This window comes from Ostrinia furnacalis, unplaced genomic scaffold (assembly GCF_004193835.3).
Source record: "Ostrinia furnacalis isolate ACB-3 unplaced genomic scaffold, ASM419383v2 OfSCF7336, whole genome shotgun sequence".
Lineage (NCBI taxonomy): Eukaryota > Metazoa > Arthropoda > Insecta > Lepidoptera > Crambidae > Ostrinia > Ostrinia furnacalis.
In genome coordinates this window covers 1,044,563-1,070,419 of record NW_021137575.1, presented here as the reverse complement: position 1 = coordinate 1,070,419, position 25,857 = coordinate 1,044,563, and the positions used below count along the sequence as shown (strand labels likewise).

At 36.5% G+C, this 25,857-nt stretch overlaps 2 protein-coding genes across 5 annotated transcripts in view; both read right to left on the bottom strand.

Moving 5' to 3' along the window:
* Positions 1–45: 45 nt before the first annotated feature.
* LOC114363918 (prolyl endopeptidase) lies at positions 46–21,501 on the bottom strand. Of its 4 annotated transcripts, none has more exons than XM_028319811.1 (16): positions 21,335–21,501; positions 18,930–19,031; positions 16,554–16,777; positions 14,168–14,355; positions 11,323–11,405; positions 10,612–10,754; positions 9,079–9,238; positions 8,112–8,231; positions 7,543–7,623; positions 6,416–6,601; positions 5,667–5,780; positions 5,020–5,168; positions 4,177–4,389; positions 2,133–2,272; positions 1,284–1,474; positions 46–284 (listed from the first exon to the last, which is right to left on the bottom strand). In XM_028319811.1, the coding sequence occupies exons 1-16, from the start codon at positions 21,476–21,478 to the stop codon at positions 219–221; spliced, it is 2,304 nt and encodes a 767-aa protein (XP_028175612.1). In that variant the 5' UTR covers positions 21,479–21,501; the 3' UTR covers positions 46–218. The 4 variants fall into 4 exon arrangements, with proteins under 4 accessions (XP_028175612.1, XP_028175614.1, XP_028175615.1 ...); XM_028319813.1 differs by lacking the exon at positions 21,335–21,501 and adding an exon at positions 20,951–20,969; XM_028319814.1 differs by lacking the exon at positions 21,335–21,501 and adding an exon at positions 20,720–20,739.
* A 754-nt stretch (positions 21,502–22,255) lies between these two features.
* The window catches only part of Pask (PAS domain containing serine/threonine kinase), a 29,173-nt gene continuing 25,571 nt past the window's right edge, over positions 22,256–25,857 (bottom strand). The window contains exon 24 of the mRNA XM_028319854.1: positions 22,256–25,524. Within this exon, the coding sequence (XP_028175655.1) occupies positions 25,372–25,524 (153 nt within the window). The 3' untranslated portion in view covers positions 22,256–25,371. The remainder of the gene's footprint in view (positions 25,525–25,857) is intronic.

The window sequence follows — 25,857 nt, the reverse complement described above, 5'->3', positions numbered from 1 at the left end:
CAATTGTTTCATTTACTGTCTGCTAACACAATTAAAATGACAAAGTTCAAAAATAAAAACAAGGTTTTATTAATAAAAAATAGTAGCAATGCGTAACAATATCACCAGTCTTATCTAAGACCCAGAGGTAATCATCCAGACTGTGGTTGCGTTTATTTACATAATACTATTTCTGTTTATCTCATTGTAATACTAAATCCGATAATATGGCAGCTGGGTTACTTCACGAATTTCAGTTTTAGTGCTTGTGTTATGAAGCACAAGATGTCTGTGTGTTCTTCAATCTGAAAATAAAACGATTTCGTTATTCAAGTGCTTACACAAGCTACTATTTATTTATTTAAGGATAGTACTCAGCACAATATCATGACATTGACAGATATGTCAAAATCCACCAATCACGCAGCAGTCAGACCCCACATCCACGTCCCGCTATCTAGCGGATCTTTCATTCGCGAAACCCTCATTTGTAATAACAATGTTTTTAGTAGATTTATACTTACTAGTTGGCGCCACTATACAGGTTGTTAGGTAAATGGGTATATGAGCCGACACTAGCCCATGTTAACATAGTCACATAAATGGTATGGTGAAGTCAGAAATTTGATATCATTTTATTTTTTTTAATTTTCATACAAAATAAATTTTATAAAATCCGATTTGTATGAAAATTAAAATAATTAAAATGAAGATATCAATTTTCTGACTTCACCATACCATTTATATGACCATGTTAACATGGGCTAGTGTCGGCTCNTTGAAGATCTTCAGTCGTAGGGAGTGGACAGAGGCGAGTTAGGGGCCGCCGCACGCAGCCACGGGTCGTGTTGACATCCGCCACTCTCGAGATGCCGTCGGGTCTCGGGAAGAGCCGCAACACGCGTCCCAGGCGCCAGTTCAAGGGCGGCGCGTGGTCTTCAGCAAGGAGTACCATATCTCCAATATTGAGCTGGGCTGTATTGCTACGCCATTTAGTCCTCTGTTGTAGCTCTGACAGATACTCCTTGTTCCACCTCCGCCAGAAGTGCTGCCTTATGCTTTCTAGCCGTAGATAGCGATTCCGTGGATTTTCGCGTGTGAAAGATCCGCTAGATGGCAGGACGTGGATGTGGGGTCTGACTGCTGCGTGATTGGTGGATTTTGACATATCTGTCAATGTCATGCCAAAAATAACCAATCATGCAGCATTTGGACCTCGCGTCTACGTATTGCCATCTGACGGATTTTTCATACGCGAAAACCCTCATTGAAACAGCACCATATTTAAAGTATGATATACTCACAATCTTAGCGGTGGGCTTCCCTCCACCGTGTCCCGCCTTGGTGTCAACTCGCGCCAGCAGAGGGCGCGCCTGACGAGACGAAGCGCCGGCGGTGTGCTGCAGCGCCGCGATGAACTTCAGCGAGTGAAGCGGCACCACGCGGTCGTCGTGGTCTGCTGTTAGTACGAGCGTCGCTGGGTACTCGCTGTGCTCTGGGGACAGAGAAAGGTGTAAAGAAAGGTATTCGCTACAAACAAGGCCGAGTTGCACTACGAAACTTTAACAATAACCGGTGATTTTAGTATGGAGTTTGACAGATTTTTGATGTTTGTTACTGTCAAAGTAAGATAAGCAACCCAGCCAGGTGTAACGAAAACTTAGCCGATTCAAAAGAGGCAAAATTTTTTTATAACTTGAAAGAGGCTATTGTTTTAGTGCTCACCAATTGGCGCTACTGTAGACTAAGATAAATCACTTGCTAGTTACGAAACAGTGGCGCCAACTGAGCGCTGAAGCGGTAGGAAGTCCATCGCATTTGCACTCGCCAGAATGGCGCCACTGTAGGCCATTTCTTATGTGTAATCATTATCATTAATTTGTATGAAGAATCGGGCGATTACCATACTAGATAATATGCGCACTTTGATACATTTTTTTTTATAATTACATTATTTAGCCGTTACATTTTTAATTTAAATAATGTCTTAAATCCTCTTGAGGTTTGTCCAGACACTATTGTTCTCTATACAAATCTCTATGCTGATGAATAGCCCGACCCAACTATCGTCCAACTAGAAGTCGGTGGTCTGCGCCAACTAAATTAATGATTTTTGTAGCTTTTTTTAGCAATTGAGTAATAACTTCGCTTACCGTCATCGGGCGGGTGTATGTTGTGGAGCGGCGAGTACTTGAGCAGGTTGTGGAAATGCGTCTCGTTGTCGGAGCTGCCGTAGTCCGACACCCACGCGTGCCCGATCGTGAACTTCTGGAAGCGCAGCATGTCCAGCACGCTGCGAATAGATATAATAAATAAGTGTCCATTAATACGCGTACTCTTGCTTTGTATACCTTAAATGATAATTATGCTGAATAAAGACATTCTTATTCTTAAAACCTACTACCAAAAATATATTTCTGTATTGTCACACATGTTCTGATAAATAAAAATATCTTTATATATTAATCAAAATAAAACATCAGTGCGATTCCTTAGTCCACATGCACATCATCCAAATCAGTTCAGCCATTTAAGAGCCGGAGCCGCAACAAACCAAAATTGTCATAATCGGAGTAATCATTTACGTAGGTTATACGTTTTAATGCTTGCGACTGTATAATTAGACTAGGCGTGCAGGGATCTTTGTCGCCGTGACAATAAATCTGTCCCTTTTCATCTTTTGCACCTTTATTTATAGAGGAAAAAAAAAAACTTTTGCGGATCTAGCGGCATATCTGCTCCTCTCGCTCGCTCAAAGTTGACTTTTATAGAGGATGTGGTGATAGCATCGTCCTTGTTAAATCATAATTATTTGTACTTTTGAGAACTTTAGTGGTCCATTTTTGAATTTCTGGATGGAATATGCAGTCAAAAATCACTGACCCCACTTGCACGATGGCAGCGCCGTAGACACGGTAATACTATCTATACAGTATTCCAACTCGGCCATATTTTTAAAATAAATGACAACAGCAGCGCGGTATGTCACCGTATGACAACATGCGATAGGGCTACTCACCTACAGTACCCATTCTAATTACATCTGTCTACTTATAATTTTTATCTAGTTTTGTGAATGTATTTTGTGATTGTAATTTTTTATTTTATTTTGACAAAAAAAAATAACATACTGAATGAAATAGGATAAAATGCATGTTGTTTTGTGATTAGTATATTTAATTAAAAATTATATTTGTTTTAAAATTTAGTAATAAATCTTATAAATTTGCGTCCGTAAAATGTATGCGCCTCGACTAAGGCGTACAAAATTCTTGATTATTATACAGGGTGTTAGGTAAATGGGTTTATAAGCCGACACTAGCCGATACTTAGTGAAGTCAGAAAATTGATATCATCATTTTAATAATTTTAATTTTCATACAAATCTGATTTTATAAATTTTATTTTGTATGAAAATTTAAAAAAATAAAATTATATCACTGACTTCACCATACCATTTATATGCATAATATGTTAACATGGGCTAGTGTCAGCTTATAAACCTATTTACCTAACACCCTGTACAAATGGGTAGTTGTAATTATTTTTATAAAAAAAGAGCGCTTACTGTTTCAAAAACAACACATCGTCCGTTTATTACCGTGGCACATTCGCGACACCCCCGACTTTTGCATGTCGAGCGCATACCGAGATTTGAATTTCGAAGGAAAGCTCTCGTTTCGTCTTTTTATATGAAGTTACAATACTGTGTGATACTATTACCGTGCCGTAGAGGTCGGGCCGCTGGTTGATGCAGGCGGCGACTAGCAGCCCGCCGTTAGAGCCGCCCTGTATAGTTAACAACTCGGGCCGCGAGTACTTCTCGAGGGTTAAAGTCCGGTCAACGAACACATAGAATTTCTTCCAATGACCTCAAGCTATATCCTTAGCGCTCGCACGTAATTATATTTCTGTTTCGCTCGGACACTCACTGAGGCCGCCCGTCGCACAGTCGCGACAGCAATATAATTACGCGCAAGCGATAAGGATGGGTAGCTTGCGGTCATTGGACGAAATTCTATCTGCTCGGCGACCGGACTTTAGATACTCGGCGCCCGCTTGGAAGTCGTCGAACACATTCCTTCTTATTGAGCAGGTGGCCTGCCCACTCCATGCAGCCGCGCGCGTTTTAGCGGAGGCCTTTAACAACGACTCTAATGCTAGAAGTTCTGTGTAGTAGATTGCTAGTTCACTGACCCCACTTGCACAATAGCAGCGCCGTAGAGGTCGGGCCGCTGGTTGATGCAGGCGGCGACTAGGAGCCCGCCGTTGGAGCCGCCCTGTATAGTTAACAGCTCGGGTCGCGAGTACTTCTCGCGGACCAGATACTCGGCGGCCGCTTGGAAGTCGTCGAACACGTTCTGCTTGTTGAGAAGACGGCCCGCGTTGTGCCACCGTTCGCCGTATTCGCTGGAAGAGATTGGTTATTATTAGTCAAAGCTTACTTTCTCTGTTTTTGCTGATGAAATAGGCGTAAAGAAATTTTATTTGAGATGAATTCGCTAGCTTCAAAATAACGTGGTCATCGCACGATGAAAACAAATACTCTATAACTAAAGGGCCATCCTTTCGAAGTTCCACCAATTTATGCAGTCTTCACGCGGTTACATAGTTTTTCAGGACCCGCAAACGGAGAAATTTCAATAGCCCATTGAAAACGGTCACAATATTCTTCGCTTTGTCTGTGAGCTCTTATACGCTTTATGTCGACTAAGAATTTTAGTGGTCGATATATCGACACAGTTATCGATTAATGAGAACGAGCCTTAATTAACAAGGATGACGTTTTGCAGATAGAGGCTATAGCCATAAGCTACATGGTACCTTGATGGCAGGTAAAGGCGAATGGGCCATAAGTTACAAGGTTATGACGTATTGCAGATAAAGACGAATAAGCTATAAGCTACAAGGTTGATGTGGTGACAAAGATGACGTAAGTGCGTTTTTCCTGTGATACCTATTTCGGCACGCGGATCAGATCCGTACGAGTGCCCAAATCCGCATCACAGGAAAAATAACACTTAATGCTATTGAACTCACCCGCCGCCGCGAATGTTGGGGATGGCGACGAGGCCGCGCAGGTGCTGCATGAACACGAGGCGCGTGACGCTGAAGCTCGGCTGGATGTTGATGTTGAAGCCGCCGTAGCCGTACACTAAGGCTGGGTTCGACCCGTCCCGGGGTAAGTCCTGGAAACAACACAATTGCCGTTTCATTGTCCCTCTATTGTTTTTCAGATGGACACGTTCTCAAGTTGACCAGACGTAGTTAGTGTAGGACGTCCATCGGGAGAGATGGATTTTTTTAAATGAAAATGCTAATTTCTGAAACTTTTAGTCTGTAATAATGGTATCCACTGAAAACCAGCCTCATGGCAAGGTTTGCCCTTCACCTTGCAGCCATGCGGCTTTTTCAGCAGTAGGTGAGACTTTCAGCTTTAGAATTCAAAGATTTGTCCTACTAGAGTAGAGTCCTAGATATTTGTCCATGATTTAAGATTAACCTCTTTCTGATATTTGACAGTGGGTTTAAGACTTGAAGGACTAAATCTTAACATCAAAAACAAGCCAATTTTTTCCAAAATCATATACCATACACTACTCTAACTTTGACAATACCAATTTATTGAGAGCCTCATCTTTTTATGTAAAATATAGGAAATCTAGATAATAACTCTCATCACTCACCTTTTTGGAAACGATAAACATAGGCACCTTGGTGCCATCTTTACTTGAATAGAACACTTGTTTAGCCTCATACTGCGATGCGTCGAATCCTTTCACTTTTACTTCTCTGAACACCTGGAAAATAATGAAAATATCTATTTCATTATTGTGACTAGTATTCAATAATAAATATGTTAATTAACTACATGCCCTAATTTTTTAAATACGTAGTTGTTGCAATAGCAACAACTTGATATACACTAACTACACAAGAAAGGTATACTTTTTATAGTACCTAACTAGCTAATCAAAATAACTAATCAGACCAGGTATTACAGAGACTTGCCACTTGCTTTTTTCACAATTTTCTGAAATTAAAATATTTATTTAGTTAACAAAACGAATATTTTTTAGGATACTAAAAGTAACTACAGTATCATACTTTCGAACGTTTGAGACAGCAAAGAGGCAAGACCCTACTCACAGAAAGCCAAGTTATTTCTGACAAGTAGGCTATAGGGGTAGTTTCTAAAACATATGTTGGAATATTTATTCTACTAAAAACACTTGAGTTCTACAAATTGTAGGCAGGCCCCCTGCTAGGTGGATCGATGATCTGGTGAGGGTCGCGGGAGGTGCCACGATTCGGGCGGTACAGGACCGGTCGTGGTGGAAATCCTTGGGGGAGGCCTTTGTCCAGTAGTGGACGTCATTTGGCTGAAACGAAGAGTTCAACGAATGTCCTATATCAGTTAATCTCATTCACCCACCGTAGGCTCAATGGGCGTCTTCTTGAAGTCGACGTGGTAGATGACGCCGGGCGTGAGGAAGGACATGAAGTGGTAGAACACCTCGGATTGCTCCTTCTTGCCGCTGAAGCCCACGACTGAACCAACCGCTAGTGGGAACTCTTGGAGGAGCGCGCCGGTTGATAGCGCGTGGAGTTGTAGTACACTCTGAAATTGAATAAAAAATACCACATATACAGGGTGTTAGGTAAATGAGTATATGAGCCGACACTAGCCCATGTTAACATGGGCATATAAATGGTATGGTGAAGTCAGAAAAGACAATGCCGGAAATTGGCGTCTTTTTTTTTCGTGCGGCCATCGACCAAATCTTGTTTTTTGATTACAAAATAGTGTAATAAACCAAACTTACTATGACATGTATACCTCTAAACTCAGTCTGAACTGAGTTACGAGCATTAGAAGTTTATACCTAGTATTCGCTTTTTGCACACAAGTTTTGTATGAAATTGCAACAAAATAGTGACATTGTATGTGTAAACAAACAATACCATATCCATTAAAGGCTCCAGACATCAGTGTGGAGTAGAATCAGCGCAATAAAAAAATAGCGGAATATTTTGTTGCAATTTCTTACAAAACTTGCGCGCAAAAAGCAAATCTAGTATGTAAATTATCAAACTTCTAACGCTCGTAACTCAGTTCAGACTGAGTTTAGAGGTATACATGTCATAGTAAGTTTGGTTTATTACAATATTTTGTAATCAAAAAACAAAGTTTGGTCGATGGCCGCGCGAAAAAAAAAAGACGCCACCTTCCATACAAAATCTGGCATTGCCATTCGATATCATCATTTTATTTTTTTTAATTTTCATACAAAATAAATTTTATAAATTCCGATTAGTATGAAAATTAAAATAATTAAAATGAAGATATCAATTTTTTGATTTCACCATACCATTTATATGCCCATGTTAACATGGGCTAGTGTCGGCTCATATACCCATTTACCTGACACCCTGTATAAAAAGACGAGTGCGTCCTCTGCGTTGGACGCCACTTATTTACACCGTGAATTATCAGTATGTGTCTCTCATCTAGAAATGACTCCAATGTTTATAAAATACTTTGAGTTAGAACATACATACCTTCACATCTCTGACGTAATGTATAACGAGTTTGTCGTTGTCGACGGCCGAGGCCCAGTCCAATACGTCACTCGGATGCTCCTTTAAAAAGATAACAGACCCATTTTATTATGAACACCGTTATGGAAATGAACTTTAAATTTTGCATGTTACTTACAAAACTTCGTTTTTATTATTTTAGTAATTTTGTAAAATGTTAGTGAATAGAAAATGTAAAACAAATAAAATTGAAGGTTGAAAGAATCCCAATCCCAACTAATATAATAAATGCGAAAGTAACTCTGTCTGTCTGTCTGTCTGTCTGTTACGCTTTCCCGCTTAAACCTCGCAACCGATTTTGATGAAATTTGGCATAGAGATAGTTTGAGTCCCGGGAAAGAACATAGGATAGTTTTTATCCCGGTTTTTGAAACAGGGACGCGCGCGATAAAGTTTTTCTGTGACAGACAAAATTCCACGCGGGCGAAGCCGCGGGCGGAAAGCTAGTTGGCTATAAAAATGGGAAATTGAGATTTGAGAAGTTATTATTACAATACAATACAATACTGTAGAACTCCTTAGTACCTTACCGGTATCAATGTCTCCCAGTGCTCCTCGGCAGGGTTGTTGAGGTCAATCTTGATGAGCCGGTAGTTGGGCGCGTTCTTGTTGGTGCGGAATATGCACACGGAGCCTTCGTTGGTCACGTACTGGAAACGAAACGTGTTTGTTATGTCAACGTTTTAACGTAATCAGAGTACGTGATTTTGGAATGTTGAGTTTTGGCCACTCAAGCCGATTGGAATGAATAGTAAATAATAAATAAATATCCTTGGACATTTTACACTACACTCCTAGTCCCAAACTAAGCAAAGCTTGTACTATGGGTACTAGACAACGGATATAAACATACTTAAATACTTTTTTTGTAAATACATGTACATATTATACATAGAAAACACCCAGTCCAATACAAACAAATATGTTCATGCACACAAATGTTTGTACTGTGTGGGAATCGAACCCGCAACCTCCGGAATAGTAGTCCGTTTCGAACCACTACACCAAACGGCCGACAAACCAATGCCAGCGCGTGTAGAGTTAAATTATTTTTTTTTTAATTGCAATCACTTTACGCTCTAGGGCTCAGGGGGCTAGGGTTCAATCTGTAATTTTAAATCATCATCATCATTTCAGCCATATAGGATGGCCACTGCTGAACATAGGCTTCCCCCAATGATTTCCATGACCGGTTGGCCACGGCCTGCGTCCAGCACTTTCCTGCATCGAAGGTCGTCGGTCCACCTTGTGGGTGATTTTAAATATTTAAACCAATCGCATACCACTTTCAATTAATACTTGTGTGACGTTTCACAGTTCAGTAATTGTAATCACGCCTTTTTAACTTTAACTTCTTTTCTACATTCTTTATGTACAAGGATCGAACCATCAACCTCTCATGGCAGAGGTCGAGGGTTCGACGACAATGTAGTCCAATTCATCTTCTTTACCAAATGGAAAATCGACGTATAATACAACTATACAAGCATAAAGTACCTCGTAATCCGCCTCAAACTTATGCACGATCTGCGTGAGCGGCAGCAGGCCCGATATGTCAGCGTGTTGCGACAAGTCGGCGAAGAATAGCAGGTTGTCGCGACAGTCCTTCACTGGAGACACGATCAGGTAGCGACCGCAGTCTGTAACCTCCGCACCGCTGTGAATAAGGAGCTAGTTTAAAATAATAACCAAAATGAGATACAGCTTCTTTAAAAATACACATAAATCTTGCCTTAAAAATCTTATTTTCAATTTGGTGTAAAATGTGTTTAAACAAAGTTTAGAGACTTTATTGATTTCAAAACTACTATCATTATTTTTTATTATTTATTATTTTATTTATTTAATTAAAATAGAATCAGAATAGCCTTAGAGTAGGCGCACACCGTTGATTTTTAGTTGGCCGATAGTATTGCCCGATTTTAATTTGTATGAAGAATCGGCCAAATCGAATCGGCATAGTGTGCGCACTCCCATACATGCCCATACTGATCAACTGCCCGACTAAACTATCGGCCGACGAAAAATCAACGGTGTGCGCCTACTCTTAGGCTGAGTTGGACCATCTTACTTTTTAGCAAACGTCAAAAATCTGTCAAACTCCATAAAAAGCACCGGTTATTGTTATTGTTACGGTCAAAGCTAGGTGGTGCAACTCAGCCTTAGTAATTTATCTGTCAAATAATCGTCAGAGAACTAATTTAAACTTATCAGGAACTAGAGAAAATTGGCCCTGAGACATAAGGAGCAACACTTAAACTTATCTTTCAATTGAATAGAAATTATGGAAATCTATTTATCATAGATTAAAATTCAAATCAATTATTTGCATAACACGTGTGGGTTATTTTAAAAGGTGGTAAACATGGTTACTAATGGTACAAAGAAATAATATGCTTATTACAATACTACTATAATTACATTAAACTTTGTAGTCTAACTCATGTCATAATATACTATGAGATACTAGTATATGAAAATGATTTACTCACGGCTGTAATAATAATGTACATTGCCCATAAATAATCTTACAATACATTTGTATTTTACGAGAACAAAGGTAAATACATCAAAGCAAACTCATGTTTTCTCAAGTAAAAGTATCTACAGTAATGTACATAACCAGAGAAGACATACGAGCGTTTGTCTTGGCCCTGGATGTGAGTTTGAATGTCTCTGTTAATGAGAAAAATATAACGTTAGTTAATACTGAAAAAATAAACTAGAATACTATCTAATCTACTGAATCATATGAGTGAGGGCTGATTTTTAATCGTCGGATAACTTTTGACTGGGGAATAAGTTTGGCACATTGACAGTTTCATGGGAAATAATGTAAAAATGACAAGTTTATTCTTCAGTTAAAAGATATGTAACAGTTGAAAAATTAACCCTTTTAAGTAAATTAGGAGAATAAAAAAACATGCTGTTTTCCAATGATCACTAATCCAGTTAAAACTAGCATGTACTGGATAGAACTGGTTTCTAACCGGTTCATAACTGGTTAAATCTGTATTATATCAAACTCACATTCTCCATAGGGGTTCTTCAGGGAATTCTACGGTGATGACATCTTCAGATTGAGGAGTGTTGAGCCGATGGTAGCACAGTTTCTGGTCGCGGTTCACTTCTGTCTCAGAGCCGTCCGTTTTGCCGGTTTGCTCTGGATATCGCTGAAATATAATATTTCAAAGATAAGTACCCTCGAAGTTTGAACATCTCACAAAGCGCACTTTAGTTCCAAACCAAGCAAAGTTACCGGTATGTGACAATATATTTTTTGGTACAACTCATTACTACAAATTCTGAATTGATTTGGATTAAAACTAAATCGTTAGTTTTGAAAGTTCAACTTTACCCTTACCCTAAGATTTAGTAAAAAAATCAATACATCAGTCAATGATGTCGCTCATAAAGATCTGATACTACGATGTCATACGGTAAATTAAATGAAGGTTTAGATGTTAGTTACCTTAGTATTAACTGTATTTTATTTATCAAAACGAAGATAATTTAAACGCAAAGCACGATCAATTATATTTATGTTAAGGTTATATGGAAATAACTGACTGGATGTCCTTTCTAATGCCCCTTAAAACCATGTGAATTAGGGTCAAAATACGTCGATGTCGTGCCGTAAACACAGTTTGCATATTTATCAGAATAGTTATTTTCTATTAAAGGATAAACAGTGAGTATATTTGCTATAAATAAACTATGTACTTGAAGGTGTATACTCACAGAGTAAAATAATCCTTTGTTATCTTTCGTCCATGACATTGAAGCGAATTTTACTTTCTCTAAAACTTCTGGGTAGTCTTTACCTGAAATCAATAAAAATTTGATTAATTTTCTTCATCTTTCATTGTGGCATAATATTACTGGTGTGTCCAGACATAATGACTCGCCATTGGCTTCTGACATGGACTGCTAATCGTACTTTACGTATAGAAGCATTACCTACAAATATTTGTTTTATTCCTGCCTGGGAATTGAACCTTGGGACCAAGAGCGTCCAACTTTGTCCATTAGTCCACGTAGGACATTGCAGAGTCATCCAAGGTGAAATTCTTTCACGTACATACGTAACAAGTAACAACACATAAAAATACGTGCGCAAGCGAGGAAAACATCCAGGACACGTAGTGTTTTCCGGTAGAGAACTACATCAGCGTCATTCGAAGACAGCATTGTTTTTGTTGTTTGTTACGATGTTGATTTGAATCGTCAACATAATGCTGCAAGTCGCAACATTGTTGGTCATATTTGCAAGGGATTCTATGACGTAGTGGGTCACAGAACTCACAGATAGATTCAATTTAGAAACTTATCTGTATGTACTATAGTCTTTTTCACGTAAGATGATCCGTATGACACTTCAAGGTTATCCATATTACGCATACTACATATGCAGAATATTTTTTCAAAAATATTTGTATTTTATTAGCAATATAATAAAAAAAATAACTACTTGTCTTGAAATATATATAGTAAAATCTGAGTCTATTGATTATATTTTAATTAAATACGATGTAAAAATATTTTTTATTTAATGTACGCAATGTGTGAAACGGAATAGATTTAGTGCTGGGGTATTTCTTGTATAATAAAATCGATTATTTCCGCGGTTCATTAATCGATTGCAGTGAATACTTAGTTATTAAAAACATCACAAAAATCAAATATATTTTTCGATTATTGACTTTAATAAACGCATTGAAAATAAACTAATAGTTTTTAATTTAAAGAAACAGAACCAGTACTTTTTAGGAATTTCTCTAAAAGTAGGTTTTACTAACTCTTCGAAAAAAATCGATAGATAAATCGCTATGGTTTAGTTATGTGACATCTCTAAATCTTTCAAACTCGAAACGTCATACGGATCATCTTAGGTGAAAAAGACTATAAAAGAGGTTGAGCATCTGGCTGTGTTGAAGAAAATCTAGCTATCTGCAGTCAAATCTATTGGTGAATAACTGAATAGCCCTTAGGAGAAAGTCTAGTCGTCTAAAATCGCTATCACACCTTTTCACATGGTCGCTAAACACATTGAAATCATCTGTATTCCTTTTAGCTTCTTAAAATTCCCACCTATTTTCTGCTGGCTATCTAGTTCTATCTTTGGTTCGTATCAAAAATTGTATTGTATGTAGGTATATATTATATTTTATATAATTATGTATATATTAATATATTTTTGTGTATTATTTGTATGTATTATTTTGGTTTAAATTTTATGCCTTTTGTTTACATTTATTTCTTTAGTGTCGACACCGCCTTCCCCTTCATATTTTTTTTTTAAGTAACTGTCCTCACCATAGGTTGTCTGGAAGAGATCTCTTCATAGCGATAAGACCGCCTAGTTGTACCTTGTGTGTTCCTTTTCTTTCTGTTCTTATCTTTGGTGTGCAATAAAGTGTATTTATTATTATTATTTTCGGTTTACACTTTTGTGTCTCAGCTCATGGCTGGTATCAGAGGAGAACACGGGCCTAAGCCAAGTGCAATCCCGATTCAATATTTTTACCTAATTTAAATTATTATGTTGCTGCGTTTGTGCTGGTGGTAGCTGTCTTAATTGGATTTCTCTAAAAGTAGGTTTTACTAACTCTTCGAAAAAAATCGATAGATAAATCGCTATGGTTTAGTTATGTGACATCTCTAAATCTTTCAAACTCGAAACGTCATACGGATCATCTTAGGTGAAAAAGACTATAAAAGAGGTTGAGCATCTGGCTGTGTTGAAGAAAATCTAGCTATCTGCAGTCAAATCTATTGGTGAATAACTGAATAGCCCTTAGGAGAAAGTCTAGTCGTCTAAAATCGCTATCACACCTTTTCACATGGTCGCTAAACACATTGAAATCATCTGTATTCCTTTTAGCTTCTTAAAATTCCCACCTATTTTCTGCTGGCTATCTAGTTCTATCTTTGGTTCGTATCAAAAATTGTATTGTATGTAGGTATATATTATATTTTATATAATTATGTATATATTAATATATTTTTGTGTATTATTTGTATGTATTATTTTGGTTTAAATTTTATGCCTTTTGTTTACATTTATTTCTTTAGTGTCGACACCGCCTTCCCCTTCATATTTTTCTTTTAAGTAACTGTCCTCACCATAGGTTGTCTGGAAGAGATCTCTTCATAGCGATAAGACCGCCTAGTTGTACCTTGTGTGTTCCTTTTCTTTCTGTTCTTATCTTTGGTGTGCAATAAAGTGTATTTATTATTATTATTTTCGGTTTACACTTTTGTGTCTCAGCTCATGGCTGGTATCAGAGGAGAACACGGGCCTAAGCCAAGTGCAATCCCGATTCAATATTTTTACCTAATTTAAATTATTATGTTGCTGCGTTTGTGCTGGTGGTAGCTGTCTTAATTGGATTATTATTATTGAAAACTCCTACTTGTGGCAACATCTTTAAGGTGTATAGTGCAATTGGAGCCACTGGCGCTTAACTTGTATAAGCGAAAGTAGCACCATTTGTGGACCGGCTGCCTGAGCCCTAACACCCCGTCTTCCATTAGATTTCCATTGCTTATAATCTACACTCTACAGCACATTGAGAATTCGTACCTGTGGCAACGTCTTTAAGGTGTATAGTGATCCAGTCGGAGCCACTGGCGGAGAGCCCGTAAGCGAAAGTGGCGCCATCTTCCGTGAACCGGCTACCCGAGAGCGCTATCGTGCCGTCCTCGGATAAGGTGTTGGGATCGAGAAACACTCGCGGCTCGCCGTCCAAGCTGTCTTGTACGTACAGGACACTGCAAAAAGAGTAGAAATAGAGAATTGGACATACTAGTGGATAAGCCTAGGCGCAAATCATCGACTTTTAGTTGGCCGATAGTTGGGTCGGGCTGTTAATCAGTATGGACAATGGACATGTATCAAAGTGCGTACATTACACCGATTTGGTATCTGCCGATTCAATCGGGCCCAACTATCGGGTGACTAAAAGTCTGTGGTCTATGCCTAGTCTAAATTTTGGGGTTGCTACACACAATAATAATTAATCGGATAGCCGGACATTACAATGTAATTTAGATGAATGTAAGGGAAAAACTATACTATTTATATCCCAACAAGAGCTTCACGCTTCAGTCGGTGCAATGCTATCGCTTCTTCAAGTTAGCCTTCGAGTAACGAGAATACCGGCATGCTAATACCCCTTACTAATAAAGGATACACGCGCGTTGAACAAATGTTTAAAGGGAAGTTTAGTATAGAAAGAAATGTTACTTTAAACTACTGTTCAACGCATGTGTAACTTTTTATTAGTAGGGAGATATGTTTTGCAAACGTTACGGAACACGTCACACGACAACTACGTGGTATGTAAGGGGTACTCGTAAGTGTACTCCATCTCAACAAGCTTTGTTATTATCAGCCATCTATAAATAAATACTCTCTCCGGCCAATAAGTACTGTACCAGCCGGCTATCATTGGACGCAACGAAGTGAAAGTCAAACATTGGCTTTGGAATCAAACGTTGGCGTTACAGTTACTAAAAGCGTAATATCTCGACCAACATTGGCCACGAGTTTGCGCTGCGGGAGCCAGTACCGATTACGTAGATAATGCCTGCACACTGATACAAATTGATAGTTACGTGACATACAACTTTAATTAACCGCACGGGTCCAATAAACATTTATTACGTTCAAAATGCACTGTTTAGCACGTGTGGCCGTACCGGTTTTGCATTATTCCGTGATTATGCATACTACGTTTGTTAGCTGGAACAACGCCATAGTGTTTACTAGAAAAACTTAAATGAATTCCCAGTATGGCGTTTAATATATTTTAATTTTTCTCAAACATATTATAGATAACTTTAAAGTCTTTAAAAAGTTACTCCAGTATTTCGGCCCATAACTTTATGTTTTGGAACTTTTGCAAGATTGTCAAAGTCTTTTGGTGAGGATTACTTCTTTTTAGGGTTCCGTACCTCAAAAGGAAAAAACGGAACCCTTATAGGATCACTTTGTTGTCCGTCTGTCCGTCCGTCTGTCAAGACCCTTTTTCTCAGGAACGCGTGGAGGTATGAAGCTGAAATTTATATCAATTACTCAGGTCTACTGTCCCTTGAAGCTGTGAAAAAATCAAACTTCTAAGCCAACGCAATCAAAAGATACAGCCGTTTATGCCGCAAATTTTCGACACTTGCAAGGGAATCAAAACCTACACAGGGTGCTTCCCGTGAACTCAGAATCTTAAAATTTGGTACGAAGCAACGTCTTATAGCATAGATAAAGGAAAAATTACGAAAACCATACATTTTTAGTTACATCACATAATATATATTTTTTTAAATAATTTTAAACTTACTACCCATTTCCTCATAAACGCGTAGAGGTATTAAATTGAAATTCATACCAAATACTCAGGTCTATAATACCTTTAAGCTGTAACAAAATCAAACTTCTATGTCAACGCAATCAAAAGAAACAGCAATTTAAGCTGCATATTTTGAAACTCGCAAGTACTCGCAAGGGAATCAAAACCTAAAGGGTACTTCCAGTCGACCTAGAATCTTGAAATTTGGCATGAAGCAACGTTTTATAGCACACATAAAGGACTTTGTAAACCTTGCAGGTTTGTACGGAACCCTCGGTGCGCGAGTCCGACTCGCACTTGGCCGGTTTTTTTATTGTGAGTTGATCTTGAGTTTCGGATGGGAAGATTTAAAAATCAATATTCTGTAATGTAAATGCCACTTAGAAAAGTAGCAGAAAGAAAGCGACAGAATAGTTCTCGAGTGGCGACAACGGGCCGGAAGACATAGTATAGGCAGGTCTCCTTATCTCCTACTAGGTGTGCCGACGATCTGATGAAGGTCGCGGGAAGTACCTAGATGCGGGCAGCGAAGGACCGGTCGTTATGGAAATCCTTGAGGGAGACCTTTCTCCAGCAGTAGACGTCATATGACTGTAACGAATGCTGCAATGTAATACCACTTACTTCTGATTCTGAAGTCCAGTGTTCTTGAAGAAGAAGTACCGGTCACCACGGCGGAAGGGACACGAGTACTTGGGGTAGTTCCACAGTTCGGTTAGCCTCTCGTTGATGTCCGCCTTGACGGGACACGCGTCTAGGTACGGCCGCGTGATTTTGTTCTCAGCGTCTATAAACTCTTTGGTCTCGTTGGAGTCTGGGTCTTCCAGCCAGCGGTATGGGTCTTTTATCTGTGGGTTTTATGTCACTTTAATACATAGAAAAAAAAAGAAGAAAAAGCAAGACGACACTCTTTAAACATTTTATGTGGTTAATTAATTGGCAGTTAGAATACGTGCGTATTCCAAAACGATGCTCAGCTCAAAAGCCTCAATCTGTGCAATAATTAATCGAGAAGAAACGTGACATGTATGAAACTAATTTTGTAAACATACAATAAATAAACCTAAATCCAACAATTGCTATAATTGAATTATTTATACATAGTTTTTACATTATCAACCATTGTAATCGATCGCAGTAGTTTTTGTATGACATCGATGTTATTTAATTTAATGCACCAATAAACTTACATAATAAGAAATCAAGAATGAGGAAAGGAGGTCAATGTCGCAAAACGACAACTTAACAGTATTTTTATAATAAAAAAATTAATGCAAATGAGTACAAGGTTCAATCAACCTGTGTCAATGACCGGTATGTGCATAATAAATGAGCTATCAAAATAATAACTAGTTTAGAATATTAACACAATAGAATAACAGGTTTCTATACTAATCAAAATTATCCTCACGTTGGACGAAAGTCCAAAGTTCTGTAGGGACATGTTATTTTGAACTACTGTTAACCTGCTTGTAATTTTACCAGCAAGAGGGTAAAGTAAAGGTTTCAATATCCGAATCTTATGACGAAGGCACACTGAGTGATTGCGCGCTTTATGACGTAGGTACTCCTAATGATATACACTATTGCAGGGGTGGCCAACTTGATTAGACATAAGATCTACTGTTTACTAACGAGACCCTGGGCGATCTAACACTTACATACTTCTTGAAATCTTAAATGGAACAGCATAGATCGACCAGTCGATCGCGATCGACCGGTTTGCCACCCCTGCACTATTGTAAAAGAGATATTTTTTGAGGATTGAAACTTATTACTCCTTTCCGCAAAAACTACAGGACAGATTTTGATGAAACTTACACAAAAATAACACGTAGACTATATTTTTTTCTTGAGCTACTTATTATCGTAGTCTACAGTCACTAAATCGCGTGCAGCTAGGTAGTACTTAACTAACCAATTCATGGTTCGTTATTATTTTAACGGTGGTTTATCAACTCATTTAGTTTAATAATAATTAACATTGTTTTAGGTAGGTTGATAGAGTAGCAGAAAAAGTTAGTATTATCCTTTAAACAAAAAGCCCAACATAATGCAAAGAAGTATAAAGGTGAGCGACAAAACATTACACGCTATAAATTTTGTAACTGAACTTTGGAACCAAAAAGGAGAAGAAAACATTTTTTGTTACATCTCGCTCGATTAGTTATTGTTTATTATAAAATGGTTCTGTAATCCAGAGTTCAGCTTTAAACCTTTTATGACTCAGCGCGTAAGTTTTGGGAGAATGTAGAATTTCATACAAGTTATTTAACGTGGTATGTAAAATTAATACAATTTGATTACAGTTAAAATAAATAATAGCCTATTCATTGGCAGATCACACATACAATGACCCTAAATATGCAAGTACCGTAAGTAAGTTAGCAAATTAGTATGGAAATCACGCATACCTTTACGAGCAAGCGTATACCTACGCGATCAATATTGATAATTTCATTGAAAATGTGAAAACCACGGAACAAAACATTCGATTTAAGTTTTATGCAAGTTATTTGAGTTGTGTTTTAGTGAATTGGATCGATATTTTAATGGGAAAACACTAAATGCATATTCACTGCTTATGTTTAAATAAAACAAAACAGTAGAACAAGGGCCGTGTCTCTTAAAAACTAGCTATAACAACAATAATAACAACGTAAAAATTAAACAATCATCATGATACACTGAAAATTATTTTATCAATCGTATTGACCTTTCAACAACAAGATGATAGATAATGATCTATCTTGCGATTAGCGAGATCTAATTAATTAACGAAATTAAACGTCGCTATTTTGTCCCTACTACTTGTTATAAGATCTGGCTGAAGTCTCGTGGCGAGGTACTAGACTCCATAGTAATAGTCGTCGATGACCGTCTCAGCTCAGCACGCTTCTGGGTATGATCTATCTTGCGATTAGCGAGATCTAATTAATTAACGCAATTAGTCGTTAATGGTCCCTTGTTATAAGTTCTACAGTAGCGTAGCAAGTATACCTTGACTCCATGGTAGTCGTCGACGACCGTCTCATCTCTGCGCGCTTCTGGGTAAACGAAGCTCATATTCCTGGGTGCGGACGACGTCGATGCGCAGGCGCACTGCAACAACGCACACATTGTAACACACGCATAGTACGCACGCATGGCGACCGCGCACGCAACCACACTGAAACAAACTGGCGGCCGCGCGCGCTTTAACCGCTTATATCGATATCAACCGTGGTGAGACATGAACAATCCTTCTGCTGAGCACACCACCTGGTGCATGCCGAATCAACGGACATTATTTTTCACTTTCAGCACCATCGGAATTCACTGACAGTGACAACTTTTTATCTTTTTTCAGCGTCTATTCACGACAGAATTGTCACTTTCGATTGCAAAAAGAAGAATTTGCTTTGAAAGTATGTAGGTACAGTCTGCATTAGAAACTAGAGATTCACTAAATGCTGTTGCTAGTGTGAAGTCTGATGAAGGGGTTCAAAGGACCAGATTATGACATTCTCAAGTATGCAGTATTGTAGAATCTCGCAAATACATAGGCTGTTAAACACATCACCACTTCTTTGCGTCGCACAGTCGGGTAAAAAGCAGATAAAAGGGAAGAACTACGACTACTACGAGTGACTACCACTAGAAATAAACACGTGAATGGGTAAGCTGTACAGTATAAATTATACAATAAACTGCAAGTGAAAACAGATAAGGATCTTGTACACTTTAGCCACATACTGGAGCCCTTCAAGTATGATAAAAGACAAAGGCGATAATTAGAAGATTTATTTTCAAAATTTCAAATGATTTTAAAGCAAATTTCCATTATGATAATTATGATACATGTAGATTGTAGGTACCACATAACAAAATGCATTAAACTCTATTTTTTGATGCATTGCAGATGTCTTAATGACAAATGCAATAACACCTGTGTCATTGACAGACCAATACATAAAGATAATAACTGTTACACATACATACATAAAAGGATTCTTCATTATGATTGCTTCTACTCATGTAACAATATTTCAATAATACAATGTGGGCTTCTAATTAAATATGTAATTATTTTTTCTCTACTATACATTTTCACTATCTATTGCAAATTGCCATATTGGACTTTTTTGGTGAATAAAATCATGTTTTTTCTGTAATGTTTATTGTTTTTTGAAATTACAATATCAAAACATTCTTAAGTTTAATTTTTATTTTAAACAACTTAGGTTCTTTTATCTTATTACTTATAAAGTATAGATTTTGCACATTATTAAAAGTTATTATGCCCTTTGAAGTCATTAGAAAAAAATCAAACAATTAATAATAATCTGCCTTTGTATGAAATAAATCAACTGTTTTTCTTAACTTTACCTAACCAGAGACAAAATTGTGGTTAGCTGTGTAAGTAAAGTGGCTATTATTGACTATAAAATGTCATTACCTGTTACCTGAGCTGACTGTACCTACTATTCTACATAATCAGTATTATTTAGGAACAACGTAAATTTTATTTATAGAAAATCAATCATTTTTAGACACTGGTGCTTGTTTTGGATTACATTTACCTACCTACTTGGAATAAATTAATGTTCAGCAGTGAGAATTCTAATAAAATTGGAGAAGAATAACTAAACACACTGGCAATGGACACAAATGGCAAAACAAGGGTAAAGTAAACAGATAATGTGTCTGATGTTATGGTACTCGGNGTACTCAGCTAACTTTTAAAAGGTGCCACTTGAATCTCAATGATGTATTGTTCTTTTGTGCACAATAGGCCAATAAATGATTACCTGCAAACTGTTTGATATTGCAGTCAGGCTTAACAGCTATTAGAATCAACACTTACTACAAGAACTATGCTTTATAGGAGTTGCAAGAACTTTCTAAGGCACTACACTGGCAACAATTTTGTAGGACAAAGTTGTACTTAGTAGTGGTACGTACGTACATTTACGCACAAGGATACTTAGCTAACAAATAGAAAGCAGGCTATGTAACCCAACCTGTTTATAAGTACTTACATACTTAGATTATTAATCTAAGCTTACATACACTTTCAACTGCTACTACTATCTATTACACTGTTCAACTATTTTTTAAACAATAGTTCAAATTAGAATCTTGTTGGAACCAATGATCAATCAACTTTAATAGATGTTCAAGGCTCACACGACTTTTAATTCAATAAATAGTGGGTAACAACAATCTGTCAGAAGGTTATCAAGAAACTGATTTGAAGACATTCAGAGAGTTTAAATTCAACGTTTAGATAGCGAACACTCGCAAACAAAACTGTGCAATAAATCAACCACGAATGCTCTCTGAAGATTCAAATATTGATAAGCAGGGCAACTGTGCAAAATTGCACTTTGCATCCAAATAACCCACACTGTATAAAAACTTACCAAAAAATTGTTGAATTGATTAAAACCAGCTGCACGATTAACGTAGGTAAATAATTTGCGATGCTTTATCGTATTTACATTCGAATTTGCTGCAATACGGCAGTGATTAGCAAAAAAGCGACGCACCGCCATGTAATTTGACATTTCTCAAAAGTGTTGCCACGTACCAAATAAAGTCACTATTTGAGTAAATTTTAGCAGATAACACGCCCACTTATTCTCTACTTTCACTTTTCAAAATTCATTAATTTTAATTTACATACAGGTTAATTATCCAATACGTATCGACTAGTAAAAATGATAACAGTACTTTTAACCGATTACAAAAAGCATTATTGTAAAAATAAAACAATTGTGTAAAAACAGAATATAGATATTTATCAATTGCATTTATTTGTATTACATACTTTTATTATTACTCACAATTATTGTAACTTTTAAAACACTTCATTGAAAGGTAACTTTTACCAATTTGTCTTTTTGATGGTTAATTTTTGATTTTGTAGAATGGTATTACAGTTACGTTCCGATTTCTGCAAAGTGTGTTTTTAAACTAGGAGGATTTTTATTTTTTTTAGTATGGAAACCACAGAGTATAATCACCCTTTTGGCGGCAAAGTAAAACATCATGTCTCATTGTCTGTTTCACAGATTAGAGAGTGGTCTGTTTGCGTCGGTTTGCGCCCTGACAGGGTTTTATAAAACTTCAAAAACTTTGTTTAACCAAAAATAATAATGTAATAAATAAATAACGGCGCAATAAACATGAATGCAAGATGTTTGTAATTTGCAACATGATTGCTAAGTATAATTTCCGCATTCGTGTTTCGACTGATCTTCCAGTTTCCTCTCTCCTTGAGATTGACAATTATCATAATCAATAGATGGATTTTATTGAGATCGAGAAATAAAACAACGGAATAGGTAAGTGTCGTTTATTTACGATTAATGGTCAGAGCGCGTCCTACGAGCAACGAAACCCGCCGTCCGTTCGTAAGGCACTAGTCGAAAAACGGACGCACTAGCACTCAAAACTACGACGATCAATGAAAACTCTCGGACAAAATTAACATCAAATCTATCCACGAATTGCCCAACTAGAGATCATAAAATGACAAAATAATAGTACGAATTTATAGTAGGGTAAAGGGTATAGTTAGGACATTAATTTTGGTCTTCTAAGAACACTACAAAAATAGAATCCTATTTTCTATACTGATTACCAACAAAGTATGTATTTTACTCGAGTTTAAAGCAGTCAATACATTACATTTTGGCATTACTCCGATATAAAACATTTGAAGATCGTCAAAGACACAACGTCAAATAAAAACAAAACTATAAAAACGCAAAATTAAGATTAGGTTAACAATAAACAAAATACAGTCGATTCAATTAATAATAATAGCTCAAGAATACTTGGTTTTTCGAAAAACAGAAACAAAATTTGTTTGGGTATGAAATAAAAATTCGTCACTCTCTATTGCTCAATTACAATAACCTTCTCCTTTTTTTAAGTCGGTTAAAATTATAATGTTACTACTGCTTTTCACTCAAGTAATTATCATAATATTCATTAGTTTTAATAATTTGATTGAACCCAATATAGATATGTAAGAATTTACTTCATGATATTTACAATGGTTAAAACTATACAAAAAAATAAGAATTTGGTTCTTTTAGGAATCGCTAGATTATTATAAAAATTATGACGTATTAGCATTATTCATAAGAGATTTTTTGATGTATTGTCATAAATACTGATTTATCTGCATTTAAGTCATAAGAGTCAGAAAAGAATAACAAAGTAAAATTTTATTTCGATAATATTTTCATTACAGGATAACGAATCGATATAAAATTTCACGTTACATTCCCTTTAGAATTTATCTTATAGGTATTTTGAGATTAGTTAATAAGAATAGATTTATCACATTTTATACATTAAAATTGTTTAGTTAGGAAATATTGTATATACTGGATGAACAATCCGCACTTTTTGAACGAAGATCAATCAATATTTGTAATAATTTTTTAGTTAATTTTTTTTAATCCATCTTATATTAATAGCATAAAAAGTAACCAAGTAAACGAATATTACACGTATGACCGTGTAATTGTGTTTCGATCAACGTCCAAAACGTACAGTACGTACAGAAACAGAAGCTGACGCAAATTACAATGCATAGCCAGAGAAAACTTCAATATTTTACATAGTCACATCTTGTTCCCAAGAGTATCTCTCATTAATATGTTGTCTATTCATTTTTGAATAATCTTTGTTGATTTGGATAAGTAGGTATTTATGAATTCAAATCCAAAGTTACACACATTTTATACCACGAGATTTAAGATTCATACGCTCAAACAGTACAGGCTCGGAATGTAATCAACACGCCATTAAATGTACTACATATTAAGACAAAATAGCAAGCTTTAGACAATTATTTGTATGTTTAAAACAATGTAACTAGCCTTAAAACAAACTTTAACTTGTGGTTTCAGGCGAAAATTGCAGTACGAAAATACTTAATACTAACGAGACACGACACTTCACATCACATTGGTGTGCAAAATCTTATAAAAGCACGTGACAAAGTAAATATTGCAATATAAAAATACGTGTTTATTAATTATGTAATCAATTCAATTAATGCCATTCGTATAATTTAAAATGTCTACACATGCTTATGGAACTATTATAAAATGGCAATACTTAAATACGATAATTTATATTTAAAAAACTTTGATACTGACTTAACATTGTGTGCCACCCATATAAACACTACAGACCTACATATAAAAACTACTTCACGCGTTCAAAAGACTTGTTAATTTACCTTCTATGCAGTTCTTCTAATTTTGGTCAATTATTTAATACACATGTAAGAATGTTAATTTAATAATGAATAATAATTAAGTTCAAAAGGAATGGTTTTATACAAAAATAATACTGTTACTTAGCCAAAACAGCTACCAATAATCGAAAAAATATGTAAGTACCCTTATTTTTCATAATATTAAATAAACTATAAGCTTATTATTTAATTCTAAAGGAACATTCAGCTACGTCTATAAGTGCAATTTGGCAAGTGATTTTTATCTTTAAATGTGAATTTTGCTTCCTTAACTAGATACCATATTGAATTTCAAAATGAAAATAAGCTTATTTAACCTACACCATCATAAATGTTTTTGTATAATAAAAATAAGAGTGATATTGAATATAGTCCGGTCGCCGAGCACGTAGAATTTCGTCCAATGACCCCAAGCTACCCATCCTTATCGCTCGCGTGTAATTATATTGCTGTCGCGATTGTGCGACGGGCGGCCGCAGTGAGTGTGCGAGCGCGACAGCAACATAATTTCATTGGACGAAATTCTACGTGCTCGGAGACCGAGCTTTAATTTATACATACAAAGCGTTGTAATAACTATATTAGATCAGTACTTATCAAACATTGAGATTTATAGAGTTTCGCTATAGCTTAAACTAATTTTAGCTCGTTTTCAGAGTCGCTTAAACTTCGACACAAACTCAAGACTAGATTTAAGCTTGCGATGAATAAGAACCAATTTATGCTAGACTCGAGAATTTAATCAATATCTGATACTGTTATCTACAACAATAAGTAGGAAACAAATACGACTCCATTGATTCGGAAACGTGGGATAGCGTTTCCGAATTGTCTATAGGTTTTATGTAGCAGCTTTTTAAAATAATTGCATAACTCTTTTTATTCATAGAAATGAAAAATAGACAGATGATGAACAGAAACATATAGGCGGATACGCAATGAGTGAAACATTGAAAACACAATAACTGTCTCACTTACTCTTTGGTATACAAGTTTCAAAACCAAAACTTAAAAAATATAATTTTTTGAGATTTAATATTTTGTTGTCATAAGAGAAATCACAAACCAAAATAAACCTTTTTCACATTGGCAAAAATGACAGACAGAATCTTATCTTATACCCCAGCGCCACCTGTTTCAGCATTCTCTTTCATACCTCCTGCTGTCTCGCTATAGCGCTCACGAGAAGCTGTCCTGCTCGCACTCGTCCCAGCTGTCACACTCGTAGTGGTCGCAGTCATAGTCGATGTCACACGCTGCATGTCCCGTCGCGTCTGAGCTGATGTCTGTCAACGCGGCATCTGACACCGGCTTTGAGGATATGTCCAAGATCTGTGAAGGTAATATACATTTTCATTTGTTTAGTTTGAAATCGTGTTAGATGACAAAAAAAAAAAAACAAAATAGTAGATTGATTCAAAATAGTTTATGGAAGTGATGCTTTTAAATTCGAATCAAAAATTTTTTTTATGATAACTTAAAATGTTTATTTAACTAAAAATAATTTAATTTCTTTCAGGCAAATTACATTTACCTACATTTCATCTTATCAGAAAACATCTTAAACCGCGCTTTCATTGTTTAAACTTCTTTATTCCAATACAGATACACTACACATTTAGCCTAGGCGCAGACAACCGGTTTTTAGTTGGCCGATAGTTTAGT